This window comes from Arvicola amphibius, chromosome 1 (assembly GCF_903992535.2).
Source record: "Arvicola amphibius chromosome 1, mArvAmp1.2, whole genome shotgun sequence".
Taxonomy (NCBI): Eukaryota; Metazoa; Chordata; class Mammalia; order Rodentia; family Cricetidae; genus Arvicola; species Arvicola amphibius.
The window spans coordinates 164,624,941-164,651,443 of record NC_052047.1 but is presented as its reverse complement, the minus strand read 5'-3'; the positions used below and the strand labels follow the sequence as shown (position 1 = coordinate 164,651,443).

Sequence of the window (26,503 nt, the reverse complement as noted above, 5' to 3'; positions counted from 1 at the left end):
CATCTCCCGCAGTCGCAGTGATCCAAGTCTTCACTAGCAAACCCCTTGGAATAAAGAGCCCAACTTCATCATTGGGGGCCAGGAGGCACCACAACTTGTGAGTGGCGAATGGGTACCATGTGCTTAGGACAATGCCTGGTACCTGAAGACTAGCTGTACCCAGAACACTTGATGGTGACAATAGCTTTTAGGCATCAGACTTGCCATACTGGGGTGGGCTGAGATGTTTCACTCAACTCAAGCTGTTGTCGCTTGTGAGTGGCTGCCCCATGAAGATTACCTGCTGGAGATAAGCTGGACCTTGAGATCCTCCAGCTAGCAAGATGGCACTCTTTGTCCTACATGGAGGTTGATCGTTTGCTGGGTTACTTCCGGCTTGCCCGAACTGGCCACTGATGATCCTAGCTGGGATGGTTATGTACGAGGGATGGGCCGAAGAAAAACATACATGTATCTCAGAGCTTTCTGGCTAGGTACCCAAACTACCAGGGGTGGAGTGGGAGGCTACACGGTAGAAGACACAAGGTAGATACGGACACACATGTGGGAGTTTCCAGGCATTTGCAGTCTTCAGCTCACACTTCCAAAGACCAATAAAGGAGTGAATCACTCTGCTACTTGGAGGTCCAGGTGGCCAGAGCAGTGTGGCAGGCTTACACTGGTGTCCTTGGCTTCACTCCTTCCCCAGCCCTCCATATCCCAGTCCAGCCCGCAGAATACCGCTCATTCGTATCAGCAGGACAGAGGCAGAAAGAGGAGAGGGTGGCAGGAAATAGAGAGAGGAGGATGGGGAAAGGAGGAAGAGTGAAATGGGAGACAAGAGAGAGAAAGAAGAGAGAAAAAACAAGGAATTGAGAAGGAGGAAGAGACGAAAGAGGAAGACAGAATGGGCATGACCCTGCTGTGTCCACGGCTCTCCAAGCCCTATGCAATGTATTCTACATACACTTTCCATTTAGTTGTATTTGGATGGGAAAGAGTCTAGGCAAAGGGAATCTGATTCTTAATTTAAAAGGAAAAAAAAAAAGCTTACACTTTGTCTGGATAGGGCCCAAGAGCCAGACTGAGTAACTAAATCAATTTAGTCTATTCTAATGATACAAGCTAAATGCAAATTAACTCATTTGTTCTGGGAAGAACTGTGTAAAGAGATGGTCGCATGCCCCAAGTCATCGCATTTTGAGGCTTTTGGGTCCAGCCTGCTCATATTGCTCCCTAGATTCAATGTCTGGAGCCTGCACCCTCACCCATGTGAGAGCCAGGGTGCCTTGTGCAATGGGCTGAGGGGACCTGGTGTAGGACGAGGGGAAAGCACCAGACGCTTGGCCTCAGTGTTGGAGTTCAGAGGAGTTGAAGGGATAGAAAACTGGACAGGGCACTCCACTCTCTTGCGAGGACCACTGCTCAACTCCAGCCTGTTGTCATGTGGGGAAGTGGCTGCGGTCTGGCCAAACCATGTAAGGGTGCCCAGCTTTTGACACTGTCATATAATATCCTTTACGAGTGTTTTGGGATGCATTAACAGTTATCCTGGAGTGCATGTGGCCCATGGAGTGCAGGAGAGACAAGCCCATTTCACAGATTCTAATGATTCAGGCAATTCTGTTGGGTTGAGACGACGCATTTGCAGGATATGTCTTCCCACAGGTTTAATGGATGGAACGGTCCCCGTTCTTCCTTCTTTTACAAACAGAAGACTAATTCCTTGTCTGTGCTCCTCTCTCTTTCAGGCCATTATGTTTATGTGGACACTTCTTTTGCTAAGCAAGGGGAGAAAGCCGTGCTGCTGAGCTCTGATTTGCAGGCAGAGGAATGGAACTGCCTTCGCCTGGTCTACCAGATAACCACACCTCTGGGCCCCGTGTCAGAACCCAGCCAGCTGAACCTCTACATCAGATTTGAGGATGAAAGCTTCGATCGCTTGCTTTGGTCCACTAAGGAGCCATCAGACAGCTGGCTCATAGCCAGTCTGGATCTTCCAAACAGCTCCAAGAAATTCAAGGTAGGCGGGGCTGAGGAGGAAGATAGGAGACCTGTGACTTGCTTTATGTTCCATGAGGTCTTATGACAGTGGTTCACAACTTTCCAAATTCTGAGACCCTTTAATACAGTTCCTCATGTTCCCAACCATAAAATTTTCTTTGTTACTACTTTCTAACTAATTTGGCTACTGTTATAAATCCTAATGTAAATATCTGATATGAGATGCCTGTGAATGGTCGTTTGACCCTCAAAGGGGTTGTGACCCACAGGTTAAGAACCATGTCTTATAACAAGTAAGGTTAGTTGCAGTGTAGAAAATTAATGTAAATTAATATTTGTTTATTCCTTAAAAGAGCAGCTTCATGAACTTTCCCATCTATTTAAAACATGAGACAAGATGGTGCTTAACTTGACCTCCCCGGTGAAAATGGGCTTTCTGGAGTATTTTTGTTGCCAACAATTCTGTGTCATCCTTGTAAATTGTTTGTGGAATATGTTGTGTTATCTTTTGCATGGGTTAGTTGCTCCAAACTTTGAACGAGACATTATCATAAAATGAGATAATCAAATACTTTGAAAGAGGAAAGTTATTTGCCAGTCATGTTTCCTTTCCTTTTCGGAGAGGCTAATTATTCTGTCAGCTCTGAGAGGAAGGCAGAAGATGTAAGGGGTGGGGCGTGGAGTGGAGCAGGGAATGGAGATGGAGGGTGGCCCATATGAGACTGTGTGTCCCTGGGGACACAACAGAGCCACCAGGAAAACCCCATTCCTACTGCGCTCCCTCCGTTCCTAGGCTCAACCTTCTCCTGTGAAAGGCTTTAAAACAGAGCATCTCAGGCTAGCCCAGCCTGTTGGGAGTCTCTCTCCATCAGGCAGCCACTGAGGGAGGGAACATTGAGTCTGAGTTCCTATTTCACACCACCCTCCAATGGTTATCAGACCCCAAATCTACCCACATAGTTGCAAAATATCCTGCTGAAACCACAGGAGAAAAAGCTATTTGAGAAACAGGACCAGATGTGAACTCTAACATTCCTTGAAATCAACCACATGGATTGTCGGGCTTTTATCTGTTCTTTGTGTAAAATTCTCAATTTCTCATCAAAGTAGAAATTATGGATTAACTTTTGAACCTTCCCATCTCTTGTGGAGGTTTCTGATAGTTTTGGCTCCCTGCCTTCTCATCCATCGATTCCTCGCAACAACAACACCCTCCTCCTTTTTTTTTGGCCCCTGTATCATCTGCCCTCAGTTCTATTCAGCACATCTCCAGGAACACCGCCCTCCTCTCCATCCACCTATGACTGCCTCCATGAACTCAGGAAGATGTGGAAGTTAAGATAGCACTGGAAGACACTGGACTCTGTGCATCTGTTGGACACTTTGTCCATGTCAAAGTCCTCGGTGTACACGTATATGTTCATGTATGCACAGGAATGAATGCAATAGTAAGAGCCACATTCAACAGCCATGAATCACACTGAATGACAGCTCCCGACTAAATACTGAAATAATAGACAGGAAACATGGTGTTCTGATGCCTGACCCCCCTTCTTGTACAGATTTTGATAGAAGGTGTCCTGGGAGAAGGAAACACAGCCAGCATTGCCCTCTTTGAAATCAAGATGACAGCCGGCTACTGTATTGGTGAGTGAGCTTCGTGATCACGGCAGTGGAGTGCAAATCTCTCCCTATGATCCACTGCCAGATAGCACTAAATCGATCCTAAAGGCCAAGTGTGTCATAGAGCACGCTGCAAAATGCCTAGTAGCTTCTGTTCTTTGCAAGGGTCACCTGAAGATGGTACATTGATCCTCGGTCTTCAGTGGAAAGGCTCATTAGCATTTGTTCCAACTGTCTGGATTAACAAGGACAAACAGTCACTTTTACCCATCAGCGATGCTCCCTAACCTCCCTTAGTTCTAATAAAAGCAATGGCTGGCTTGCTGTGAACTATATTTCTGATGGCCTTTGCCAGAAGAGCAGACATCTATCATGTCCCCTACTTTCCTAATACACTGCTACTGCTGTCTTAATCATCAAAGCTGTCGCTTGGATCCTACCTGGTGTGGGCAGGATTGATTGCCTGCGTGGCAGCTTTGAGAAGGCAGGAAAAGAGGACAGCCCCTGCCCCATGGGTGCCTGACACTTCCTCATCTGCCGCTGACCATAACAACCCAGTGAGCACTGCAAGGAGGGGCTGGCGTCTGTGGAGGTGCACATAGAAGGTTGTCTGGGGGGCAAAATCTGGTAGTAGAAAGGATCTGAGCATACAGGCACCAAGGCTAGAGTCGAGCAGTTGGTAACCATCACAGAGTTTCTTCCATAGACTGGTCTCAGGACTGGGAGCCTGGGTTTACCTAATTATGAGGTTGGTAAGTGTTAGAGTTAGCTTGCAAGGGACAGGCATCCAGCTGTGGCTTTCCGATGATGTCACTGGTCTCCATGAGCTGGAGACAAGGAAAATACAGATGTTTAGGAGCTAGTAAACTCCTGGAAGAGACTGGTTACAGGGATTTCAAGAAGAGGACCTTAAACCAGGGGTGTGGTAAAAAGTGGGGGAGTAGCATTGCAAAAGAAAAAAGTCGATAGATCTGCAAGATGCCTCAGCATTGTCTGTGTTTAGACTGAGGACTCGGGCCAAAGGGAGTGGAGAGTCAAAGATGATCCTGTACGAGGAGCCTATGCTGATACTCTGTGGTACGGCTTCTCTGTTTTAGTCTTTAACTGATATCTCTAAGGCAGAGCTTCCATCCAGGCTTCTTCTCCCATGAGTAGCCTAGGTGCTGCCCCTCCACACACTGAAGTAGTCAGATGCAACTGGGGAGCGTCACCTGCTGGCTTAGTCTCTCACTGCACCTCCCAACCCACACCGGGCTCTAGTCATCCGCTGCAAAACAGAGTTGGTTCCTGTGAGGTCTGAGAAGAGGTGGATTTAAGGGTGGGCACTCCAGAAGTGTTCATTTCTTTCCCCCAGATGACTTGGTGGCTTCTGATTTATTTGAAACAAAAAGGACGCCACAGAAGCGTATCTTGCCATGCTGTCGTCCCTCCTTGCTCTGTGCCCACTTCTTCTCTTGGCTCCTTGTCTGTGCAATTGGGTTAATAATAGTGCCTTTCTCAAGGAGCTATGTTGAGGATTAAGTGAATTCATAGCAAAAGCTTAGACGAGTGCCTGGCATGCTGAGAAGGATTTTGCTTTTTATTACACTCTGTGGCAGCGTTTGGCGCTAGATGTTGAGCATCAGTTGGCAGAGACTGTAGTGGAAATTTGAAAAGAAATCTTGAGATTTGTCAGTGCCCACTGACAACTGTACCAGCCAGGATCCTGGCAGGAAGGTGGGAGCTGGAAGGTGGGGGTGGGTTAGGGGATGGAGGGGTGGGATGGGGATCAACCTCGCCTCTGTAATTTGAAGAAAGCCCGTCAACGTCAAGGAGACCAAAAGCTGTGCAGGGTAAAGACACCTGCAGGCGCTGCCACTGTGACCAGAATCAGGACCAGCTGTGACTCATAAGCTGTTACCTTGCTTGCCAATGGGACAAGGGAGGAGGAATTACTAGCACCTTGAAACAGTGGCTGTGGAGTCAAAACTGCTTCTGGCTAGGCTATTTCCTCTGTAAAGGGGCCTAGCTCACCATGGCAACCTGGTAGTGATGGAGCTGGCCACTAGCACTGATGTCACCTTTTCCCCTCCCTTAGGTGGGACCCAGTAAGGAGGTAGATGGAGCAATAGAGAAGAGCAGGATGACAATCATCCTTCATTTTGTAATTGCAAGATTATGATATCAGCGGCTGGATTAGGTTTATAATTTCCCTGTTCCCACTAAAAGAATTTGTTAATGGGGAACAAGTTATAGCAAACATGTCAATGTCCTCAAAGGTTTTACTTCTGTATCTCTTGTCTTTAGACAGGAGTTGCAGGAGGACCCTGGGCCAGGTGTGTGCCTGTCCTATCTATTCTGACTAGATTCTAAGTCATCAGAAAAGTGGGGAAATTTTAGCATCTTGGAAACATGAGTTCTGGGAATCATGCTCACTATAAAGAGATGGGGGACTGGGCCAGTGGGTAATAGAAGGAGAGGTGCAGAAAATGCCTAGAGCTGAGGGAATAGCCCTAAAGTAGTGCATTAAAATAGACTCAGTGGAGTTGGGAACATAGGTCAGCGGTTAAGTGTGTGCTTAACATGTGCTAGACCCCGTCTTAGTCCCTGGAAGCAAATATTGACTAATTAGTTTAATAGATGACAAAAAAATCATCAGCTTATTTCAAGCATGTGCCACGTGTCTGGTTCTCTGGTGCTGGACCGAGAGCTGCCCGTGCCTGCAGGCTGATAATGTGGGCCTGTTGTTTCCAATTCACTCAGAGAGATGGTGAGTCCCACAGCAAGCCACAGGGCTAATAGGAGAAAGGACTATGGTTCAGAGGGGCAATTTCTTCTTGAACAATATTGTTCAGAATTTCTGGTCCACAGGCCCCCATGGTTGAGGAAGAGAGCCCTCAGAATAACAAAGGGCAGACTCTGCAGAGAGTGTGTATAGTGGGGAAGCTGCTTGTTCATTTCCTGGCTGCCCAGACCTGAAATAATAACATGGAAACTGTATTAATTGAAGCTCGGCCTGTTAGCTTAGGCTTTTTATTAACTAACTCTTACATCTTAAATGAACCCATTTCTGTTATTTTATATTTTACTATGAGGCTCATAGTTTATTGGCAAGGTCCCAGTGTGTCTGTCTTCTTTGGCAGCAACATGGCATCTCCCTGACTCCACCTTTTTTTCTCCTCTATCTCTGCTTGGATTTCCCCGCTTTGCTCTCTTCTGCACTGCAATAGGACCAAAGCAGATTCTTTATTAACCAATGGCAATAAAACATATTCACAGCATACTAAAGGGAATCCCACATCAAGTGTGGGTGTCCCCAGGTGTGGCTGCAGGTCCGTGACATGTGTGTCTATGCTTCTTCCTCCAGAATGTGACTTTGAAGAAAACCATCTCTGTGGCTTTGTGAACCGCTGGAATCCCAATGTGAACTGGTTTGTTGGAGGAGGAACTGTGAAGAACACCCACTCTGTCCTCCCACAGGATCACACATTCAGGAGCGAGCAGGGTGAGCTGGTCACAAATGCAGTCTCCTTCCCAGGGTGGACCTTGCCTTCAGCTCCCACCTCCTGGCTTTTATCAATAGAAGAAAGGGTGGGGAATCACACTGGGAGATCTAGTGGAAGAGGAAGGAAGGACAACCTGTGAGTCAGGGACAACTGCAGACATAAGTTTGTGGCTAAGGAAGTCATAAAAGGAGAGGTTTTTAGCTGGTCTATAAGCTTGGATGTTTTTACATGCCCGTGGATTGTTTCACTTCTTATCTATTTCTTATTTCTAAAGACAAGGTTGGAAAGATTCTGATCTATATTAAAAATAGATTGCAGGTTGGCAAGTCCTTAAGAATTTCCCAGGAAATTCTAGTGATTATTCTGCTGAAGTATGCAACAGGGCCCCCTGGTGGTCAAGTACACAGGCGCTCTGCAAGGAAAAACGCAGAAGCGAGGCTCTCAGAGAAGAAGGAGAAAACCTCTGGAAGGAAAACTAGGGCATGGTTTCTCCTCATCTGCAAAACATCCCAGTCCTCGACTCTATGGCCTTTTCTAAGTACTGAGAAGATTCTGACTTTCCCTCCCCTGCTTTTCTTTTTCACTATTGGCACATCCTAGTCAATTTCATATGATGACAGACAGCATGGACCCTTGCTGGGATACATAACTGTGGTTCCCTATTGTCTCTCACTGACTGCAGTCTCTTGATATCTAAAAGTTTAAAAGCATGTCTTCAACTTTGCCCCCAGCGCATCCATTCTGCAGGTCACCTGGACTCTAGAGTCTACATCTTGACACCCATTGCTGTTCTCTTTGTTCATGCTCCCTCTCTTCCTCTGTACTGAGTCTGGGACTCAGTTTCCCACAAGGGCCAAGCAGAGAGATTAAGCAAGTGGCTAGCTAGTGAGGATTGTGGCTAACTAGAAAGTTGAGACGTGCAGAGTAGATCAGATTGCGTTGTAGCGAAACGTGAACCCACTTCGTAAGATCTTTTGATTTTTTTTCCTTAAAATAATCAGGAAAGAGGGGTAGGTTTTGAAATTTCTCAAATGTGTAAAAATTAGTGTGTATTTTCTAAACCAAAATAAAGAAAAATATTATGTGGGCTGACAAAAGGTTAATTAGCCCCTGCTTTACAGCTTCTATTTTACAGGTTTTTTTTTTTTTTTCCTTTTCAGCATGTCCAGGTTACTTAGAACAAAATCCTTCTAAGTAGCCAGCTATGCACATAGGGCTTGTATGCTTGCGATAAACACAACTTTGCCTTTAGCATTTTCACTCAGCTGGTCTTGAATTGGGTACAATGAAGAAAACGGCAATGAAAATAACAAGCCACCAGGCTGCTTCCAGACTTCAAGAGATACTTGCCAAGAAAAAGAACCTCTTTCTCCCAGAAATGGACACCAAACAAGATCATATCTGCCAAACGTTGTCAGAATTATCCTCTTCCCTTACAAAAAGAAAGACGCTGAACATTTAGAGATAAAATAGCACTGATAAGCATTCAGAATCAAAAGCAAAGTGGTAGACAGTTGGAGATAAAGGAACCCTTGTAAGTCACAAGGGAAGTAAACGGATTTGAAGAGGAGGTGTGGCTTGAGAGAGAGAGAGAAGGGAGGAGAGAGGCAATGACACTGTGAATAGCTGCGCCAACTGCAAGAAGCAAGGAGAGAGAGGTGGGGTGGGGGGGGAAAGCACCATGAGGGCAAATTCTAAAAAGCTTGAATGTGGGAGCAGATTTCGACATCACTGACAGTGGGGAGCCAGCAGAGGTCTTTGAACAGAGGGTAAGACATCACACAGCAGGTATAACAGCACCCTGAAGGTGATTGTCTTGCTAGGTGGAGGACGAGACTACGGAATAAGAGAATAAATTAATACTCCAGTAGCCCTTTAGATAGAATTCAGGTTAGTCACATGAGGGACTATGACACACACACACACACACACACACACACACACACACAAAAAAAAAAAAAATTTTCACTTCCTAATTTTAAAAGAAAGGCTTAGCACTTTTGGTAATATCGGAAATTTGGAATTCTATGCCTAACCCAAATTTCAGCCCTAAAGACACACAATCCACTGTGGCCACAGAATCCACAGCATCCATAGAAATGAGGTTTCTATTCAGAGTGAACGATGGCCAGCAGTAGCAACGATGCCTACAAATCTGCCTGAGTATTGTAAAAGATGGTTTAACTTGGAAGAGTAAAATGCTTTTTTATGGATCTCTCATGTCAAATAGTCACCCACCTGCTCATTATATATACATCATAGGCGACACACACATATGCATCTATATCAGGCATTCTTGCATGCTTTGGTGATGTGAAAAGTCACAAACATTGAAGAGATCTTGTCTAAAAATGTTCTTTCCCAGAACAGTAGTTGGGGGCATGTTGTCTTAGCTTCTTTCCTGTTGACGTGAAATACTCTGACAGAACAACTTGAGAGACAAGGGGTTTATTTGGCCCATACATCATCATTCAGTTCATTATCGTAGGGGAAGTCACAGTGGCAGGAGCTTGAGGTGGTCAGTCTCAGGGTATCCACAGCAAAGAAGCAAAGAATGATGGGCCAATGTGACCTGCAGTGGGACGGTCTTTCCTCTGTGCAATTAATGTCATAAGATAAACCCCCCCCCCACAGACCCACCCAAAGGCCCATCTTCAAGATGGTTCTAACATCCGTCAAGCTAACAGTTAACACTTGCTGTTTCAATTCCACTCCTCATCAACTTGACACCCAAACCTCATTTTTAAGCCATAATCTTCCATCCTTTATCAGTCTAGGCTCAAGACTACATTACACTCTGAAATGCATTCCATCCAACTTTAAACGACCCTAGACCTCTCTACAGTTCCAACACGGTCGAAATTGTTTATCTATGAGGCTCTATAAAAATTGGGAAAAAAGTTACATACTTCTAACATATAATGGCACAAAGAAAACATTCCCATTCCAAAAGGGAAAACAAGGCATAACAAGAAATAGTCAAATTAAAACAAGCCCACAATCCATTAGGACGGCTCCACTCCTCCAACTCTGCCACTGCAGCGGGTGTAAACTCTCTCGTAGGTGGACTCCACTTCATGCATGAACTCCCTGAAAGCCACGTCTTACTCAGGATAGGGCATAAGAAGGTGATTTCTGGAGATTCCAAAGTATTTGTCTAAAGAGTGTTGCCCGCAAGATGCAAAGACTTGCCCAGTGTGACTCTTTCAGAAAAATAAAACTACCACCACTCTAAAGAAAATAGAGATTGCTTCTCTTATTCCATTTGACTTCTGTTGGATATATTGATTTTCTCCACACTCTATCAATTTGGGTGGCCAAGGAAAGATTAAACGGTCCAGATGTCTGCCTGCAGCAGCAGAGTTTGCTCTCTGCGGACTCGGCTCATGTTCGTTCACATACTGGAAGCAACTTAAGCCTTTGCTTTTGGTAAGAAGTGAAGCCTCGCGCAGCAGAGACCTGGGTGTGGAAGGACACATTCCCAGATTCTTTGCTGTAGGAAGGGGAACAGTGCGTACAACATCTGCAGAATGCACTGTGGATACAGGGGTTCTTTCCTTTGAGTGCGTGTTTTTACCAGTTTTCCCCAAACAGTGAGGGAGCTCTGACTTTTCAAATGAACACTGTCCCCAACTTCCTGTTGAAAGATAGAAACAGACTCTGCACTAAGAATTGAGGTTTCTTTGTGATATGGGAGGGGATGTGGTTTTTATCTTGTTCTCGTCTCTTTCCAGTTCTGATTCACCTCATTGGGGTTTCTTCTTCGTTAATATTTCATGAAGTGAAACAAAGCCATTCGTGAGGTGACTTGCTGACAGCTCGGATCAGTGCTGTTTTCTGTGCACCTTGGCAAAAAGGAGGGAATTGATGGGAAAATAATGAGGAGAATTCAATATTTTGTTGAGGTTTTTAAAGTCAAGCTGCTCAGAGTGCCACTCTGCAAGGAGCTGGACAAAGTTTCCAAACTCAAAATAAGATTAGGGTTGTTTTATTCCTCCAAAGCCCACAAGAAGATGAATCAGCTTTCCATATGTCACGCCATTCTTCTCACTTCGGTTTGGATGGAGCCCCGAGTGGTAGGACAGCACCTAAGCATTCTGTCTGCCTTGCACAGCTTGGGCCGTGGCATCAGCACCCAGTGGGGATGTGGCTTTGTTTACTTCCTCAGCATTGCCTTTACACAAGCTCTGCTGGGTCTCCCTCTGTGGCTTCCTAGCCATCTTCGCATAGCAACAGCCTGACTTCCAAGGATTAAGTCCAGCCAGGGCATAACTCCCATATCTTATGGATGCAGATCGTCTCTCAGGCTCTTCCACAGAGCAGCAGCAGCAGGGAGAAGTTTGTGTTCTGTCTCTTTCTGTGTATTCACTTTCTCTTCTTTGACTTTTCCCCACTCCCTGAACCAGGCTGGCTTTGGGGAATTGGGGAAGAAGTATAATAGGGTTCAGAACATAAAAGAAGGGCAATGGGCAAAACACTTTACCTGCCTGCTGCTGTTTAATCTTTGACTGATGCTCTTAAACTGCAGATAGTCAAAGGCCACTTCTCCCATGGCCAGTGAGAATTGTGCTCTACAGTTCCAGGAAAGGAATGATGCTATTTCTGGTTGACTATATGAACCTCTTCCAGGTTTAGGAGTAATGGGATCAGCCAGACGTTCTCAATGGGTGTAACCATGCACACAGGCAGTCCTCTTGAGAGGATTTTTCTGAAGTGCTGTAGCCCGCTCAGGCTAAGGAAAAAGTCGGAGTTTTTGCTCCATCAAACTCTGGAAAGTCATCAGCAACAAAATTTGTCCTCTCAGCTCTGGTCCCCACAGCTCTACAATCAGATTCTTGCCTTTTCCTACATCCGACAGAGGCCAGGCGCTAATTCTCTCTGTATTCGACAAACTTTTCACTAATCTCTCTCGAACTCTGATCTGATCAGGGATGGGGAGATGGCTCATTGGGTAAAGTGCTTGTTATCCAAGCACGAGTATCAGAGTTCAGTTCCCTAGAACCAAAGTAAGTGGGGAGGCTCACCTCTAGTTCTAGAACTCTGAAGGCAAATTTAAGGGATTAACCAGGCCAGCTATGTCTCCAAGCTCTGCCTTCAGCTAAGAGACCCTGCTTCAAAGAACAAAGTTATTGAGGAAGACTCATAAACATCAGTGTTGTGCCTTCACATGCACATGTACCCACACATAGACAATCATACACCACACATGCACACCACACACACACATACACACACACTAAAAAGTTAAGAGCAAAAACTCTGATCCCCTTCATGTCAAGGTCCAAGGCAATGACAGAACCGGGAATTGTCTGCCTGTGTGATGGTCACTTCCCTCTTTCATTCCCTCCCTTAGCTGCTCCCTTGGATCAAGGTAAAAAAGAGATAGAAAACATTGCCACAAGAAAATACAGTAATAACAGTTCTCAAAAAAAAAAAAAAAACCACCCTGTCTCTAGCCTTCTTAAAGATCTTTATTAGAGGGAAAATATGGGGTAAAGTTGGGAGAGTCGTGACAGGTGTTGCCACTTGCTATATTAACAGTCCATCTCTGTACTCTTTAGTATATAGAGAGTCTTAGCTCTGTGTGGTGACACACGTCTGTAACCCCACAGTTGGAAGGAAGAGACAGAAAGACTAAGAATTCAAGGTCAGCATGAGCTACCTAGCAAGACCTTGCTTGAAGAAAAGAAGAAAGGAGAAAAGGAGGGAAGAAGGAAGGGAGGGAGGGAGGGAGGGAGGGAGGGAGGGAGGGAGGACAAGGCAATAGAGAAATACTCTTATTACCCATGTTCCTGGCCTTGCGATCTTAGCAGAGAGTAGAAGTCTATCAAACAATATAAGCTGTCTGTCAAACGCAGCAGAAATCTGTAACTGTAAGAACATACCTTAGGGGAAACAGCCTAAAAGTGGGAAAGATTTATTTCAGCTCAGAAATTCAGAGGCTTTAGTCTCCAGGTCTGTTGGTCCTATTGCTTTGGGCCTGAGATAAAGTGAAGCACCACAGTGGTTTGGCCATGGGCAGAGGCTGCTCTCTTTATGGTCTGAAGTATAGAGAGCAAAAGGGACCAAAGACAGGCGCACATCTAGTGACCTTTTGATTCCAACTTGGCCCCACCTCCTAGTTTCTACAACCTCCCTCTAAGGCTATCAAATTATGCATCCATTAATCATTTAATCCACTGATTAGGGTGGAACCCCCAAGATCTATTAGCTCCCCAAAGCTCCATTTCTGAACACTGCATTGGGGACCAAGGCTTCACATCCAAGTTCTAACAAAGCCCTACCTGATGTTCATGTACATTTCTTTCATCTTTAAATGCCATATGAAAAGACGGGAGTCTGACTCTATTAAAGACCCATTCCAACCCTTGAAATAAGGGTTCCTGACTACAGCTACCAGATAGGCAATGTGGGGAAGCAGGCGGGGTGACTTGCTGTCCTCGAGTGTTGTCTAGTCATGATGGCAGCAGCCCATCGTGTGTTTCCATCTGGAACATGTTTCCTCAGGCCAAGTTGTACCAGAAGGCAGCTTGTCTGGGTAGCTAGCAAGATAGAGACAGACAAAGCAGCTAGAACCAAAAAAAAAAAAAAAAAAAAAAGTGGCCGAAGGGAGATGGCTCCTAGCGGAGTTCCAGACTGCCTTTGGCATCACCGTTAAGCTGTGAGCAATCTTTAGGGAAATTTTGGGTAGCCAGGTTGTTTGAAGACACATGCCCGGGAGCTGTCCTCTGAATTCTTTTCCTACAGGGAAATGGACAGCAGTAAGGAGCTGCCAAGGTTACCTGGAAAGTTTCACTAAGGAAACCTGGAAGGTTTCACTGTAAGGAAGAAGGGAGGCTCTCTTCAGAAGCAACTGTGTAGACTACACTCCGATGCTATTCAGGAGGCCTCTGCTTCAGTTTGCATTGCCACAGACTGCTGCCTTTCTAGTGAATTTGACAGTGTTTTCCCTGCATAAGGTTTTAAAGTATAACTAAGCATTGGGTACTAATAGACTGACTTCCTGAGTGTGGCACAGCAGTAGAGAGGCATGCCAACGAACACTGTGGGGAACCCCTTGTCTCTACTTCCACTCTCTCACTTTTAGTTACATTGGTTTTTCTGCTTGGTTGGTTGGTTTTGAGAAAGCACTTCTCATGGTATGCTATACAGCCTAGGCTAGCCTCAAATTTGTGATCTTCCTGTCTAGGACTCCATGGAGTTCAGACGTATACCATGCCTGGCTTAAAGTTTTAACTTTGCGCCTGAAGGCTCTGCAATGATTTGGTTGATTGTAACATTCCTGTTAACCTAGAATACACCCGCAGTCGTCTCATATCTGATTTCCCTCGTACCCAGATCCTAATGATATGACAAAATCACCTTTCCCCAAGGTACTAAAAACTCAACAACCCTGAGCCACATAGGATTGGTCTGAGCTGGGTAGGAAAACTCCCGTAAGGCCAGGTGCTAGACACTGTTTCTTGGAATGCCACGCTACCTTCTTCCTTCCTGAGGACAGATGCACAATGACCACCCCCTACCTCCCACCAATCCCCGGCTGCTCCTCCTCGGAGCATACTTCCCCAGAGATGCCCTCAGCCAGGGCTTCGACATTCCGCCAGCCTGGCCTCCAGGATTAGACATCTGAGCAGTGGTTTCTGATTCATCCTGGCCCCTTCATATCGGATGATAAGCTGGTGGTAGCTGTCTTCTTCTTACCTCCCCCCATAATGAACATTGTGTTACTCAGGTTGTCTGTAAGTAGTACCCACCCGTGTCAACAAAGAATGGCGAGAGGAGAAATGAAGGGCAGCTGACGGCGGTCTAGGCTAGCGGTTCTGTGTAAGACACGGTGTCAGCAATCCTGGTGGCACTCTTGGCGACCTCCCCGACTCACTTCGGGCAAGTCACATTCAGTTATCTGGGTGCTCTTCGGACCAGAACTGTGACTATGGTTTGCTTGGCTCAGCACCGTAAGCATGAGCTGTTGAGGAGGCATTTCGACCACTAATGCGGGGGTGAAAACAGTGTCCCCACAGCAGGTGAGTAACTGTCCTTGACCATCTGATAGCTGTCAGCTGAAAAGATGTGTTTGGCATGGGACTGCGGCTAAGCAGTTTCCCCAGCTCAGCACAATAATAACACAGGCCCGGAGTGGAACAGGTGGTTGTTTCCCTGTTAGGGACTTTCTAGACTCCTTGGAGATAGATCATTTCACCTTGGGCAGAATGGCTTTCCTCCTCCTGGCTGTGGCAGTTTGAGCTCCACTAGAAGCAGACACTAAGCTAGAACTGGGGCATATGCTTATGAAGAACTAAGGCAGAAACAGTCCATGCAGCTCATTCGTACAGTGGGTGCATGCATCTAGGAGCCATCGCGGTTTTAAGGTTCTATGACCATGCTTTAACCTTAGTTATTTTAAAAGTGAAATGAATAACAAAACAAAAATAACAAGTCTAGCCTAGATGGCTTCATCTTCCTACCAACCAGTCATATACTACAAATTTTCATACTGTACGGAGATGCAAGAGTACCTAGTGGCAACAGAAATGATAATGCCTCCCCTGAGTTAAAAAGACCTTCATTATAAGATGCAGATTCAGAGACAGAGGAGAGACCAGGCCTCCAGCAATTAGGCCGGCTGTAGTGCCCCTGGTTGCTCTGGCTGAGAGCATCGTGGAGTGGTGTGCCCTGGGGAGGAACACTGTCTTAAATCTACAGATAGGACACCTGAGACAGACAAGCCATAGGTCACAGCAGCTTTTTTATTAACCAATGGTAAAAAAAACATATTCACAGAATACAGAGTGGAATTCCACGTCAAGGTTATGGATCCTTTGGGATGTGGTGCCCACCAGGTTTATAACATACTCCTGCCTGTGATCCACTTTCTGTTTACTCTTTTATTAGTATGTTAGAAAGTAAGAAGTCCTAATCACACGCTCCCACCAACACGGAGCCATCAACTGCATGCTTTTGTTCTAGACTGCCTTGCTAGATTCTAGATTCTTGCTGTGATAAACACCATCACCACAGTCACTTGGGGAGGAAAGGGTTTATTTCATCCTACAGCTCCAAGGTCACTGTCTGTCACTGAGAGAAGTTAGGGTGATGTGGGATGTCCTTCTGTATACGTGTTGCTTTTATTGATTACTGAATAAAGCTTTTCTGTTCAATGGCTCAGCAGAGTAAAGCCAGGTGTGAACTCCAAACAGAGATAGAGAGAGTAGGTGAAGTCAAGGAGATGCCATGTAGCTGCCGAAGGAGAAGGTCACCAGAACTGTACCTGGTAAGCCAGAGCCTCATGGCGACACACATTACAATAGAAATGGGCTATTTTAAGATATAAGAACTAGTTGATAAGAAGCCTAAGCTAAAAGGCCAAACAGTGTTGTGATTAATATAGTTTCTGTGTGTTTATTCAGGCTGGGTGACCAGGAAACAAATGAGCAATCTCCTCCTACTTCAGGGCAGGGGCTCAAGCTGGGAACTGAAGCAGAGCCCAGTGGAGGAACGCTGCTTGCTAGCTTGCTCAGCTACCTTTCTTCTACAGCTCAGACCAACCTGCAGGGATGGGACTTCCCGCAGCGAGCTCCTCCCCCACATCAGTTTTTGACATATAATAAATACTCCTGTAATTTTTAAAATATTGTGTGCATCAAATCAATATACCTGCAAGTTGAACACAAAGAACTTCTGATATGTAAGGAAGACCACTTCTGATTTTACAGTCAAATGCCCCTCCCTCTAATACAATCGTAGGGTCCTCAACAAGAACAACCTAATAATAGAGAATTCATGTGACCATAAATGACTCCATTCTAATGTGACTCCATTTACTAAGAATTCATGGGGGGTATAAAAAACAGAGCTTAAGTCCTTGTTGCCTCTTGTTTTATGTCATAAGAGCAAAACAGTACTTCACAAGGGAGTACTGCCAGGATGAGAGGGCTTCCACTCAGGAGGAAGACACAAAGTGAATGCCGGATGTGGGAATTGCTTATTGTTCCTACTATTCTTACCGCTTTCTAACCAAGAGAAGGGAAATTCTTATTAACCAGGCACAATATCCTAAAAGCAAACAAATAAATTATGGTATACCTGATCTGAGTTTATAAATAGAAAAAAAATATTCTGTCCAAGCCACACTGCATAACTCTTCTCATCGTAATCTAAATAAATGCATAGAAAATTGCTACTAGTGCTAATAACTCCCCCTTATAGGAAGCAGACCATAGGACAAGCATAGTTCTAGGTTCATAAATTGTATTGTTATTTCCTTATATCTTCAGTGAGCAATTATTTTAGGCACACAATAAGCACTTTACACACATGATCTCCTTTCATACTCAGAAACCCTAGAGGAAAGCACAGTTGTCTGTCCCAACTGGGGGGTTCCTCATCTGTGAATTCAACTAACCATGGACAAACACAGACAGAAAAGTGACTGCATGTATGTCACACAGTTGCTAAACTAACTAAACAGCAAGAAAAGTTAATTACATTGTATCACTATTTTAAGTTATTTACAAGTGGCTTAAAGCATGTAAAAAGGGCTGAGGGTGTAGCTCAGTGGCAGAACACCTGTTGAGCATGTACAAGGCTGAGGGTTTGATACCTAACAATGTGTAAAAAAATAAATAAGTAAACAAACAAACCAAGTGTAGTATTGTGTGCCTGTAATTACAGCCTTCAGGAGCCTGAAGCAAGAGGATGGGGGATTAGAAGCCATCTAGGGCTACAAAGCAAGGCTCTGTCTATAAGCAAATAAATAAAAACCTTAAAAAAATAAATTTATTTATTTTACATCCCAGCCTCAGTTTCCCCTCCCTCCTCTCCTCTCTGTCTCTCCCCCTATTCCCACTCTGTTCCCACTCCACCTCCAGTCCACTCCTCCTCTATTTCTGTTTAGGAAAGGGCAGGTCTCCCATGAGTATCAACAAAACATGGCATATCAAGTTGCAGTAAGACTAAGCACCCTCCCTACATATTAAGCCTGGGGAAGGCAACCCAACCGTTAAAGGCTAGATTCATAAACCAAAAATAATAAAACTTACAAAAGCATATAAGATGTACATAGGTTACATACAAACACTAGTCCATTTTATATGAAGGACTTGAGTATTCACAGAATTTAATATACCCAGGGCTTCCTGGATCTAATCTCATCCAGACAGAAAAGAACATCAGGGTTCTCATTCTTGAGCCCAGGAAATTGAGGCTCAGACAGATCAGAGATCTGCTTAAGTCCCAGCACCTCACCAAGGAAGTGGGATTCCAAGTCAGTTCTCCTCAATAACAAATCAAAGCTCTTCCCAGTCTCCATATTGTTTCAGCCTCTGCCCTTAGTGGAGCTTAGTGGCTCTGGGTCTGCCGGGTGCTGTTGTCACTTGCGTATAGCAGCAACAGCATCACAGGTTCGGACTCCCAAACCCTAGCCCTGCCTGTGAGCTCCCTTAGTATCACTCAGTCACACGGTATGCCATGGATATAAGTCGTGATATAAGGTCTCTCCGTGCTCTTTACGTAAAAGACAGTACAGTCTTGACGTCTTATAACCCAAAGAAGGCTTGGAAAGGGATCACATCTGATATAGCGGTGCAGCCATCTGTGAAAAATCAAACACTCCAAAGATGACACATCTTCCCTGTGTGGATAATTTACCTCAATCAAAAGTAAAGGAAAAATTTATACTGCTTCTCATCTGGCATTTGCAGTGTGCAATAAACTGATGCGTCCATCTTCCAGCTGTGACATTTATGTACTCACGACCACCTTCCTCCTCCCCCCTTCCAATGGATTATGTTGAGGTGAGTCCCAGAATGGCACAGTTTCATCTGCAGCTTACCCGCCTATCTTCCCCTGTGTTCTGTTTGTATGACTTCCAGGCCACTACATGTACGTGGACTCTGTTTACGTCAAGCACTTCCAGGAGGTGGCCCAGCTCATCTCTCCTATGACCACAGCCCCCATGGCTGGCTGCCTCTCGTTCTATTACCAGCTTCAGCAAGGCAATGACAATGTCTTCACTCTTTACACCCGGGATATGGCTGGCCTGTATGAGGAGATCTGGAGAGTGGACAGTCCAGGCAGTGCCGCCTGGAATCTCGCAGAGGTGGAGTTCAGTGCTCCTTACCCTATGGAGGTAGGTGAGCCCTGGCCTGCTGGCATGCTGAGATGCTACACACGTAGGCATGGAGGTCACGCCACTGTACTTCCTTACTTACCTCAATCATGCTTTTGAAGACAAGAATACATTGAGTTTATTTTTTATTTTTAATTCATCAAAAAAAAACCAAATTAAACCAATTTATGTAGTGAAGTATGATGTTTTGATTCTATATGACTCAAAAGGGTGGCAATCAAGTCCTGATAGCTAGCATATCTACCACCTCAAACATTTATTATTTGTTAGTAGTGGCAATATTTAAAATCTCTCTTCTAGGTATTTTGAAATGTACAATGTATCGTTATTAACTATAGTTGGCCTACTGTCCAATAAGGACCAAACTATACCCTTTTAGTCTAATTGTAATTTTGTACCCACAGATCACATCTCCCTCGCCCTTCCACTCCTGATACACCTGCCTCTGTTGTAATCTTTTAGGAGGAAGGAGCTCAGCAGTTAGGAGCACTGGAAGCCAGACGAGGGTAGCTGATCCCTTGGAACTGGAGCTGCTGTCACTTTTGTCAGAGCGCCTGGCTTGTTATGTGGGTGCTGGGATTCAAACTCCTGACCTCCTTAGTGTGCAGCAAGCACTCTTAGCTCCTGAAGCATCTCTCCAGCCCTTTAATCATTTCCTTCCCTCTCTTGTCCCTTCATAATCTCTTTGCTTCTCTCCCCATATATCCTTCCTTCCTCTCTTACTGTCTTCATTTTCCATCAGAAGTCTACCAGCTGAATTCCCTGATGCGCGTTCCCTCTGATCTGGTGCTATACGCATTGAGAGTTCAAAGCGGGAGGTCGGGGCCTGAGTATGACTCCTTCCTGAACCTTCACCTCAGAGTTCCCCGTCATCTCAGGTCCTTTGCCTTTACCCGGATAGCAATCTGGGTAGACAAAGAGAGAGTCTTCAGGTGCTGGGTTTGGCCCGCGCTAGTTTCTCTTCGCTTTATGCAGCAGCGATGGACACAGAAGGCAGCCCGAGCAGCGGCAATGGCAATAGGAAGCGCCCTATCATGTTACAATTCTTGTGCATACCTCTAGAATTCAGACCATGGGCCCTACAAATGCTACCTTTGCCTGTCTGCCTAGGAAGAAGTTCCTAAGTCTTTCATACCAGCCAAGGTTGTAGCTGAGACCCAACATCTGAGGTCCCGTGGCCTCGAAGACTTGACTCTTCCAGTGACCAAATCCTGCACATCCTCTGCTGTGGCCCCCTGTGGCTTTTTATTCCCTCTTCAGTCTCTGCCTTCGACCTTCTCTTGCCCTCTCTCTATTTTTACTGCCCTTTCCTTGCTGCCGGCCACTCCGAGCTGCTTAGATGCCCCTTCTCCAGCTGTCGCCAGCCAGCTGCCTTTGCGCTTTACAACCCTGCCTCCATGGTGCTCAGCAGTCACGGCTACACCTGCCATCGCCACCGCTCCGCCGTCTGCTGCTTCTTTCTTCACGTTTCTTAGTAAAAGAAAAGATGACTGGAGAGAGCTTTTTATTAGGTCTGGAACAGCAAGGGAGATCTCACAGCATAAAGTCTCCAGACCGATTCCCTAAGCGAGCCTGAGCAGCTTGCTTACAGCTAGAGAACCAATTGCCTTGTCTCCTGGCACCAATCGCAGCTATGGAGACTTAAATTTAAATCAATCACAGCCTTGCCTCTTTGGCGTCATTCACAGAAGCCCCTCTGTAGGGCCACCGAGGGAAGTGAACCTAGGTAGAAAGGGTTGTAAGGTCATCTAGAGCTCACTGAGGCTTGTGATAGCAAAAGGTCTGGTACAAACTGTCCAACAGCCCTGGAGGAAGCTGCGCCTTCAAAAGCCAGGGCAATCTTTTGTGATCACTGTGTAGTTTTCTCCCGGCGGTCAAGCCTGCCCTGCCGGTGGTGCCACAAGAGTATCACCTGATAGCCCTTTGATTCAAAGAATCCAATGAGCCAGAGAAAGGTTCCACAGCTGCAAACTGGAGGGATGGATTCCCATGTCCAACCTCTGCTGAGCTACAAAAAAAAAAAAAAAAAAAAAAAAAAAAATGCGCATCAGAATGCATGCTTTCGATACAAACCTGAGGAATGTTTCTGAAAACTAGCAATGATTCTTTAACAGTGTTTGAATGGTGTTCACCACCTGCCCAGCCATCCAAGGGGAGATGGATCTCCCTCATCTGTTTCATTAAGATCAATATCGAAGGTTTCCCTTAATTAAGGGAACCACGTTTCTAGGGAAAAAAGTTTACTTTTTTCTTTGCAACAAAAACAATCTTTAAAAAAATCAGAAGTAAACTTATCATTAGAGCCTTAATTTGAAACAAATCTTGTTCTTATGTTACGACTTTTTACAAGTCTATACATGATAAATATCCAAACCAAAAGAATTAGAAAATTCAAAGAAACAAAAATAAGTTAAACAACTTCCCAAGGACAAAGACAGCTGACCTTGTAGTGTTTATTGCTACAGATCTTTCTTTAAGCATGTATCTGAATCTGTATCTATGGACGTGTGTCTTTCAGAACTTCCAAGTACTAACAATGTTTCCTGTGCTCTAAAATACACACATACTATCACACCCATAGTCAGAGGACAAAGAAGAAAACAGAAACTGTCCAAGAGGTCTGACGTCCTCTTTTCTAGGTCACACAGCTGGTAGATGCCAGCGAGCTTAGGAGACTTCCTAGGCTAATGCACAACCAGAGAGGAAGCACTTCAGTCTGTCTGAGGCCCCCACCAGGCCACAAAAATCTAGGGGTGCAGGATCTGGGGGTGCAGCATCACGGCTGAGCATTTGCAGCTACCTATAAGTAGCATCTTTGTTGCCAAAGTTATTAATACCCCCCAGCTTTTCCCCTGGTACTTTCTGCAGCGTCTTCTCCAGTTCCCTTTAAAGAACAGAAGTGAACTGCTCCCCTGGCTGCTTTTCAGTGGCGCCATCTGCTAGCCTGCTGTGGAACTGGAGAAGGCTGAGCTTGCTCTCCATTGCCAATGAGCTCTGTCTGCTGCTGGTGTGCCTTGCCTGACACCACTGTCTCCTTCCTATCCCTCTCAGATCCCTCCCTCCGAACAGCACCAGAGAGCACACAGGGCCTTTGTAGAATGCCTGCTATTTCCTGTCACCAAGTCTGATCAGGCTTTGATTTTTGCTCTTCCAGCCCAGTGGAAATTTTTCTGTGAGTTTGGGTTACAGAAGGAAAAGAAATGCTGCCCCAGAACATTTTCCTCTATTAAAGTCAAATGAGTCTGCACAGTCAGGCAGGCATGTGTATATGCACGTGCGTGTGCATGTGCACAAACACACACACACACACACTGATAGTGTTTTCTTTACCAACTTTTGTTGTTCAACATAAACTCTCTGGGCAACATTTACATGGGTCAAGTATTACTGGATTTTTATTTTTTTCAATCAGCACCTGAAAAGTCAGAATGCTGGGCACTGCTAACCCTTACCATGAATCTTTGGATGCACATGTGTGTGAACTTGCTCCACTAGTCTAGGTCTGTCATTTGTGTTGTTTGCTCTTGCTAATTGCCAAGAAAAAGAATCGGCACTGGAGAAATCAGTGAACTCAACGCCACATTCTCAAGTGCATTTCAAGAGGAAAATAAACATAGGGGACTTTTCTGAACAGAGAACGCTGGCACATGAGCTGGGATTGGCAGACCCTCGTCAGAAAGAGCTTCTTAATCTCTCTGCTCAGGATGAGCTGTCTCTTCCTTCCCTCCATCAGCCATCCAGTGTCAGTCTGTGGTGGAGACGGGGTGGGAGGGCATGCACACATCAATCATTTGGAAAAGAGACCCACCCTTCTGCAGTTATGACCTCATCTTAATTACATTTTTTTTAAAGGGGTAACAAACTGAGATCCTAGGGATTAGGAGCGGCTTAACAGCTGCCTCCTTTAGATAGAGTTGCCTTCTCCACTCTAGAGAGTCTGCATCACAGCAGGCCAACCTCATGTATTTACACCTTCCTGGCCCTCCCTGGCGTGCACTCAAGTTTCAAGCCATAAGCCATAAGGCCCAAATCTACTTTCTTCACTGACTTTTTCTTATAGATGAAGCCCATAGTGCTAATGAATTCTGGAATTCTGTCAGAAATATCTTGGGCATGCCAGCTGATAGTCAAGGAGTGGGGCATGCAGCCACTAGTAAAGACAAATTCCAGATGTCTTGGTCCATTGTGGAAGCTACAACAGAATGCCATAGACTCAATGACTTATAAACATCAGTGTAGTTGCTTTTTTTTTGTTGTTTTTTACCTTTTTGGTTCTTTGCTTTTTCGGGGGTCTGTCACCCAGCTCCCAAATAAATACACGGAGTCTTATTATTATGTAGAAAGGGCCAGCCTAAGCTTGGCTGTTTCTAGCCAGCTTTTCTTAACTTAAACTATCCCTTCAAAGTTTTGCCTCTGGGCTTTTACCTTTCTATTTACCTTTCTTTACTTCTTACTCTGTGGCTTACTGAGTAGCTGGGTGACTGCCCCTGGAGTGCCCCTCTCCTTCTCTTCTTTCTTCCTACCCCATCTTCTCTTCTCAGATTTCTTCTATTTATTTTCTTTGCTTGCCAGCCCTGCCTACCCTTTCTCCTCCCTAGTTATTGGCTGTTCAGCTCCTTATTAGGCCAAATAGGTGTTTAGGCAGTCAAAGTAACCCAGCTTCACAGAGTTAAACAAATGCAACATAAAAGAATGCAACACATCTTTGCATCATTAAACAAATGCTCCACAGCCTAAACAAATGTAACATATCTTCAACTAATATTCCATAACATATCAGAAATTTATCTCTCAAAGTCTAGAAACTGAGAAACCCAAGCTGAACGTGCTAGCAAATTCATGTGGCAAGGGTACTTTTTCCAGGGCACAGATAGCATCTTCCACTGCATCTCCACATGGAAGAAAGCTGCTTGGGACTCATCACTAAGTTCAAGAATAGAGGTTCTGCCCTCGTGAGCTAATCACCTCTCAAATGACCCACTTCCTAATACCACCACATTGAGGATTAGCCCTCAATAGATAACATGTTAGCAAGTGAAACTCAAAACGCAGCAACCATTCCATTTTTAAAGTAGGTTGATAACCAGTTACATATTGGAAAGTGACTACATGAGTCCTTGTATCTTGGCCTCCACTGGTTTGGTTGATGTGTCGTTTTCAGTCACGTAAGAGCAAGAACATATGTAAATAGATGCAAACCTGTCGTTTTCCTTCCCAGGTTATTTTTGAAGTTGCGTTCAATGGTCCCAAAGGAGGCTATGTTGCTCTGGATGACATTTCTTTCTCTCCCGTTCATTGTCAAAATCAGACAGGTGAGTCCTAATTCTTCTTCCCCACTTGGGATGTGCCTGCCTCACCAGATGCCCAGAGTTGGCACTTGTTTTGAGTTGTCTTTAATTTCCTCCCCTTTTGTCCTACCTTATCTTTAAAGGGTCATCAGCTAAATGATCTTTTTATTTTTCTGGGGCATTACCCTCTTTCATCCCTCATATGGTGGGTTTAGTTTCTTTGATACTATACACAAGTTTTCATGAGGCATTTTGTCTTCCCTCCCTATTAGAAAAGAAAAAGTTAAATATTAATTTACCCAAATTAGTTTATCTCTTTAAAGGATACCTTGGATCCATACAATGAATAACTGAATAAATTTAGAGAAAAATGAAACAAAACAAAAAGCTCACAACCTACTTAATGGAATTATAGAAACTCTAATTTTTAAGTCTCCAGGATTCATAATGTCCTTGTTCTTACAGATATTAGTATTCATAGACATTTCTAAGATGGTCTTGGCTAAACAGTATGTGCTCTTAACTCCCTCCTTTTTCAGAGCGAACCCTCACATAATTTTATCCAGACCAAAATTATACTTCTATAAACTTGGGTATCTGAAAAGAGAAGGGATTCTCTACTTTCTCGGAAAATGGATAAGCAAAGTGTTTTATAATAAGGGTGACAATAGTTAAACAATTGCACAGTTAGATGCAATTGACCTCACTGTTCAGCAGATTCATTTCCTTGCAACAGCCAGGGTGACACCGTTTCCATCCACCTCACTAACAAGCGCTCTTTCTGCATCTGGAGCAGGAGATAGGAGCTAGTGAAGCTGACCTTTGTGGCCTGACTTTCTCTTAAGACAGAACTGGTTTCTGATATGCTTTCAGTGATATCCTATCAAGTAGACTAAGCTAATGTTTTCCACTTGGGCTAAGCTGTTATCCCCAACTTAGAGAGAAACCTAATTTGCTAACAAGAAGCTAAGGGTTCCCCCCCCCCCCCCCCCCGTGGTGGTGGTTTGAATGAAAACAGTCCTCATAGGCTCAGGGAGTGGCAGTATTAGGAGGTGTGGCCTTTTTGGAGTAGGTGTGGTCTTGTTAGAGAAAGTGTGTTACTGGGGGCTGATCTTTGCGGTTTCAAATGCTCAAGTCAGGCCCAGTCTCTCTCTCAGGAAACTTAATACTGATACAGTGTGATCAATGAGTTCCCAAAGCATGTAACTGTTCCAACAGTGTTTTCAATAGTTACATGCTTTTCTGGGTCAAAACTGAATCTTGGGCTCCTGTAGCATTTGGTTGAATGATTCTTTTGACCATTTACTTTGGATGAGTTCTTCCATCCACACGAGTGCTTTCTTGGGTTGAAAATTAGCTGAGAACTTGGTCTTGTCCTTCACAGCCCTGTGCCGCCAGTTGACTGTTCCAGAATGAGTTTCTCTACAGATTGTTTCCAGCTGCACAAAAATACACCCTCTATCTTTCTGACCCTAAAATGTCCCAGCAGTGTATCTCACCATTTAGACTAGGCTTGTACTGAGCATCCCAGACTGCCGTGGTCACAGTCCCTGTGACCCCAGAGGGCAAGTTAAGCTGGGAGGCTTCCAAGTCCCATGTGAATAGGAACAACTGTTATTCCCAAAGGAGCAGGATTCTTCTATATTCCATTCCATCTCAGCAGTCTGGGCCAAAGTGATACTTTGTAACAATGATGAATGATGGTAGAACTCGTGTGACTTCTGAACTTGTGGTTTCCGCTGAGGGCTGCTTTTCCTCTGGTGGAGCAGCTCCTACGGCTAATGCCAATCATAACCACTCTGATGCAGAGACAAATCAGCAAAGAGGAATTACCTCTGGGAAAGACTATTTCTAAAACACATCTTAGAACTTGCATGCCTCTTAAAAGCCTCTCCTTTCTTGAATTTTGCAGGAGACGGTTTGAAAGGTTTGAGGAAGTGCTCACAGCCTCTGCATTCTCAAAGGCAATTCCTACTGAAGGCTAGCACTTTTTTATT

At 44.9% G+C, this 26,503-nt stretch overlaps 1 protein-coding gene across 2 annotated transcripts in view; it reads left to right on the top strand.

Annotated features, from left to right (window-relative positions):
• Mamdc2 (MAM domain containing 2) overlaps positions 1-26,503 on the top strand; it is a 135,212-nt gene that overhangs the window by 69,128 nt on the left and 39,581 nt on the right. For both annotated transcript variants that reach the window (XM_038341116.2, XM_038341117.1), the window contains exons 3-7: positions 1,731-2,002; positions 3,546-3,630; positions 6,953-7,090; positions 18,962-19,218; positions 24,437-24,530. In XM_038341116.2, coding sequence (XP_038197044.1) covers positions 1,731-2,002; positions 3,546-3,630; positions 6,953-7,090; positions 18,962-19,218; positions 24,437-24,530 — 846 coding nt within the window. The remainder of the gene's footprint in view (positions 1-1,730; positions 2,003-3,545; positions 3,631-6,952; positions 7,091-18,961; positions 19,219-24,436; positions 24,531-26,503) is intronic.